This window comes from Sinocyclocheilus rhinocerous, unplaced genomic scaffold (assembly GCF_001515625.1).
Source record: "Sinocyclocheilus rhinocerous isolate Xijiao unplaced genomic scaffold, SAMN03320098_v1.1 scaffold6019, whole genome shotgun sequence".
NCBI lineage: Eukaryota > Metazoa > Chordata > Actinopteri > Cypriniformes > Cyprinidae > Sinocyclocheilus > Sinocyclocheilus rhinocerous.
Window position 1 is genome coordinate 1,165 of NW_015654117.1, and position 5,276 is coordinate 6,440.

At 39.0% G+C, this 5,276-nt stretch overlaps 1 protein-coding gene across 1 annotated transcript; it reads left to right on the top strand.

Moving 5' to 3' along the window:
• Window positions 1–2,675: 2,675 nt before the first annotated feature.
• Window positions 2,676–4,978, top strand: LOC107716969 (structural maintenance of chromosomes protein 5-like). The gene is made up of 4 exons (XM_016523613.1): window positions 2,676–2,738; window positions 4,292–4,356; window positions 4,469–4,601; window positions 4,694–4,978. Exons 1-4 carry the CDS (start codon window positions 2,682–2,684, stop codon window positions 4,976–4,978), a joined length of 540 nt encoding a protein of 179 aa, XP_016379099.1. The 5' UTR covers window positions 2,676–2,681.
• Window positions 4,979–5,276: the final 298 nt, after the last annotated feature.

Genomic DNA, 5,276 nt, shown 5'->3' on the forward strand with positions numbered 1-5,276 from the left:
TGGTGTGTCTTATCATATTATTTTAATGTATTATCTTAGTTATGAACACACAGGTTTGTAGTGCAAACAGTTTTACCGTTTACTGCACTGTTATTCTCCTCGTTATTTCCCTATAGCGGCTAATGAACCGGAAGTCTCACACATAGGCTTACTTCTGCGTTGAAGAAAACGGTGGATACGTGTCACTACTTGATCCGTACCGGAAACACGATTTGTACTGCGCATGGTCTAGCCTACGGAGGACTCTTCTTGTTGCCTAGCAACTGCGACAGCTGCCGTAGACCAGCGGCAGTAACCTGTGTAAGTGAACTTATTATATTCAGCTGCATACAACTAAACCGGGTTGAAAATCTGTTTAAATATGTTTACCATGGTCCATTTATGTACGTAATAATCAATAATAGAATAAACAACATAAAATCACATTTTGGTAAGATATGTCGACATTTAATCGCTTTATATTTTGTATTTTTTCATATCATTACAATATTCAAGTAAGTCGAAACCCAATACTTACATTTAAAGTGTAATTCGGTAATTAAAAGTCAAAAACTAAAAATTCAGGCTCCAGTTGTTTTAATTTTCATTAACTAATAACATCTATGGCAGCTCTCTTCAGGCTCCCTGGCAGCTCTCTTCTGGCACCGTTGCTAACGACAGAGCGGCGATCGGGAGCACCTGCTGCTGCTATATTTAGCTGTACAAAACAGCTAGTTTTGCTGCTTGATATCAAAAACTGGTGTGTCTTATCATATTATTTTAATGTATTATCTTAGTTATGAACACACAGGTTTGTAGTGCAAACAGTTTTACCGTTTACTGCACTGTTATTCTCCTCGTTATTTCCCTATAGCGGCTAATGAACCGGAAGTCTCACACATAGGCTTACTTCTGCGTTGAAGAAAACGGTGGATACGTGTCACTACTAGAAGTCTCACACATAGGCTTACTTCTGCGTTGAAGAAAACGGTGGATACGTGTCACTACTTGATCCGTACCGGAAACACGATTTGTACTGCGCATGCGCGAAATTGCTTCCACTTCCTGTCACCGCCAACGTTTTTACGACAGTCTAGCGATATGGATTCTTTTGCGTTCTATATACAGCTTCAAGAATTTCTCTTAAAAGGAGAAATTCCTGACAATTCTGCAAATCGTCGGAAGGTTAGACGGGCGTCAACGAATTTTATCATCAAAGGTAACTATTAGTACCGAAAGATTTTATAATGAAAAAGAGAATTGACTGTTACAACCTGGGCCATGTGCTTAATTAAAATAATGTTTTAAAAATATCAAGCTACGTTCACTGTACTTGTTTAGCTCCTATATCTGGATATGTAATTAGATCTTTTTTACATTGAATTGCAGCTTCTTCTGACTTTTTCTTTTTTCCAATTAAGATGGATGACATACTGTTCTACGTCGGCCCCATGCGGCTAGTTGTCCTGTCAGAGGAAGAGAAGAGGCCTGTTCTTATGGAGTGCCACAGTAACCCTGGGACTGGCAATCACAGTGGCGTCAGAGGCACTCAGAACAGGGTTATTGCTGCATACTATTGGCCTACAGTTATCCAGGATGTCAAAGAATGGGTAATGTACTTATATTAAATGTAATATAATATACTTATAATAGGTGGTACTTTATTTTCACTTCTACTTTTGCCAGTTTTTTTTCTTTGCAAGTATCTATACTTAAGAATATGTCAATTTTTGCCACCTCTGATTGTTAGATACCTCCGTGATTTAGAAGTTATATTTATTGTCATCACCAACTTATATCAAGTGGCTGTTTTTCTTGACATTTAGTTCAAAAGAATGTGTTGCTCGTTAGGTCAGATCCTGCCACCGCTGCCAGTTGAATGACCCCATCAAGACTGTTGTGCCAGTCTTGCATTCTATTAAGGCACTGCATACGATGTTTTAGCAAACTGATGAGATTAACAAGCTAGTCTCAACCTTGTGTACAGTTTTACCAGCATTTGGTTGATGTTAATTTTGTGCCATGCAGGTAAAAGCACCTTGGGAGGTGCTTGGATTGGATTTGATTGGACCACTGCCAGAAACAGCACACAACAGCAAGTATGTCCTTACCATGACTGACCGGTACACCAAGTGGGTGATTGTGGAACCTATGCAATTCTAAGACGGCAGCTGAGGTGTCTGCAATAATAACCGCAAAGCTGTACTTGTTTGGCATGGTTAGGAAAATCATTACAGACCAAGGGAAGGAGTTCGTCTGCAAGGTGAAGTTTATGTTTTTTCCTCCTACTCTTGTCTCAACATTTGTAAATGTAATGTGTCTGGTTTCCGGTCTCATCTGCTTCCAGCTATATTTAGCTGCACGAAACAGCTCGTTTTGCTGCTTGATATCGCAAACTGGTGTGTTTTACCATATTATTTTAATGCATTATCTTAATCATGAACACACTGGTTTGTAGTGCAAACAGTTTTACTGTTTACTGCACTGTTATTCTTCTCCTTATTTCCCTGCCATGCTGAATGAAGCAGAAGTCTCACACATTCACAGAAAACGGCTTTCTTCCACGTTGAAAAATAAGGTGGATATGTTGTTGTCTACAGTTACTCCAGTCTTGCAAATGTAACTTATGATCCCTCTGCAGCTCAACGACAGCATTGTCAGTACGTACGATCCCTCAGCAGCTCAACGACAGCATTGTCAGTATGCTGAAAAGCAAACATGCTGTCTCCAGTGCTTACCATCCCCAAACCAACGGGCAGGTAACTCTTTGGATGCCTGTCTTGTAAGATCTATTGTTGCCTTATGGTTATTCACCAACTTTATAAATGCATTGATATGCACAGGATGAAAGAACTAATCAGAATATCAAGCGTACGTGACTGACAACCACAATGACTGGGACCTCCACCTTCCTGCTGTGGTGTATGGAATCAACACTGCAAAGCAGGTTTTGTCTTATTATATTTATAATATCTACGGTTAGTTGTCAATGGTAAAACTGAACTGGTGAATTTATTTACTATTTAATGTCAAGGGTGGAACTTTTCAAACTTATAGATGAATACAAACTTAATAGTTAATGGGAAGCTTCCTTATGTGATCAGTACTCCACTAGACACAGTCTACTTCCTCCTCTTCGTCTGCCAGAGGTCATGAATGCCTGTCCCATGGGAGATGATTTTGAAGTTGCTAACCCAGAAGATGACATCGACACCAGAGTCAATAAGATGAAACTTCTCAATGAAACGGTATGTATTTGAATAATAAAGGTAAATTAAGTAATAAATTACTATCAGAATTAGACCTAGGCATAGGCTGATCTATGTATTTTTTTGCTGTTATTCTGCTTTATCTCTAGTTCTAGTTATAAACGCAATTGAACCTTCATGTGAAGCCACTCTCCCTCACTCTGTTACATTGTAATGATTAAACCTTGTTCCTTATTGTTCTATTTTGGCCTGACTGAGACGCCATTGATCAAGAGACCAGAGAATTCTGGATTTTTCTATGAGTTTTAATTTTGGGTACTGTTTTTTTGTAGGTTCTTCACAACATAGAGAGAGCACAGAGCATGCAACAGAAGTCATTCCTAAATCGCAAGCGCAAGTTTGTGCGAGTATGTTCAGTTCAGGCCGGTGATGATGTTCTGCTCTCACGGGACCCCAAGAAACGACGGACAGGAGACACATTTACAAGTCAGCACCAAGGACCATATACTGTGGCCAGCATCTCTTCCAAAGGGGTGGCCACTATCGTCAAAGGGTCAGCTTGTCAGAGGGTCAATGTGTCAGGACTGAGGACATACTACAGATTGAAAAGTAATTTGAAAAGCCATTATATATTTGTATATTCAGGTGCAACAGCCTACCATTGTGAGAGACCTTCATACAGCTTGGTACTGGGTAAACAATCACAGAGACTTATTCCGTGGAGAGGTGACAGAGCCTGCTTTTCTGCAGATGAACAGTGAAAGTCAACAAAATGCACTCAGGAAGGCCCTGGGGAGTGAATTCCCTGAAGCAAAGGATGACTTTTTGTTTATATTTCCGTCTCAAGATGACATGGAAACATTTTTGTCATACTGTGTTGATAAACAAGGCCTGAAGGTCAATGCCATGTTCCTCAATAGCTGTTAAATAATAAAATCAAAGTCGTACAGTGTTATTTGTATTTCACAGTATGCTCTCAGCACCTGTACATCATGCCCACTAACATTCACAGAGGTAAGCTATATTTCCACAAAAATATACCAAACTACTTTTATGTGGCTTTTTTTGTTTGTTTGTTTGTTTTTTGTTTTGCACTCTTTCAGGAGGAGGTGCCATTGATTCGCCAGTGGTGGTGCATTCAGTTGATGGAGAGGTTTTGCCTTGAAGGGTATGACAGACTCTACAGATACAATTTCAGTATCTCGGCTGTATTAAGTCACTGTTGGCAGTGATACTAGAAAAGTGTTATACAAACAGGGTGCATATTACATTTTACAAAGGCATGGACAGAGATTTGCACACTGGACAGAAGAAGCATCCCAACTCCTTCAGGGAACCCTTGAGCCTGTGTTTAGGGTGTCAAAATCCCCCACCACCAGCAGAAGGGTTGTGGCTGAAGAGGACACTGATAAGGTAAATGAGTTTAGTGTCATATATCACGGAGTTGCATGCAAGCTGGATAAATAGTGTCATTTGTTTGTGTCATTATATATTTGTATATTCAGGTGCAACAGCCTAGCATTGTGAGAGACCTTCATACAGCTTGGTACTGGGCACACAATCACAGAGACTTATTCCGTGGAGAGGTGACAGAGCCTGCTTTTCTGCAGATGAACAGTGAAGATCAACTAAATGCACTCAGGAAGGCCCTGGGGAGTGAATTCCCTGAAGCAAAGGAGGACTTTCTGTTTATATTTCAGTCTCAAGGTGACATGGAAACATTTCTGTCCTACTGTGTTGATAAACAAGGCCTGAAGGTCAATGCCATGCTCCTCAATCAGCAATTATAGTAGACGAGGGAGGGAATGAATGAATGAATTAATTCATTTATGAATAAATAATTTGAAAAAAAATATTTTTGTGTTTATTAGATGCAGACATTTGTTAAAGTATGCTGAAATAAGAAAAACATATCTTTAGAAAATTAATAATTAAATGTAAGACTCACACTTATATACACATCTGTATTACCCAAATAGAGTCTAGCAAATGTAAACTATATATATATTTTTTCATTTTACTGAATTGATTTAATTTGTGCAAATTTAATCGATTACTCAATTTAATCAATATAATTTAATTTGATAT

What these genes read in the sequence shown, in the direction of transcription:
- LOC107716969 (XM_016523613.1), top strand. Translation starts at nt 2,682, where the DNA reads ATGCTGAAAAGCAAACATGCTGTCTCCAGTGCTTACCATCCCCAAACC. An exon ending in GAGAGGTTTTGCCTTGAAGG is followed by an intron (nt 4,357 to 4,468) that starts GTATGACAGACT and finishes CATTTTACAAAG; the next exon opens with GCATGGACAGAGATTTGCAC. An exon ending in CTGAAGAGGACACTGATAAG is followed by an intron (nt 4,602 to 4,693) that starts GTAAATGAGTTT and finishes TTGTATATTCAG; the next exon opens with GTGCAACAGCCTAGCATTGT.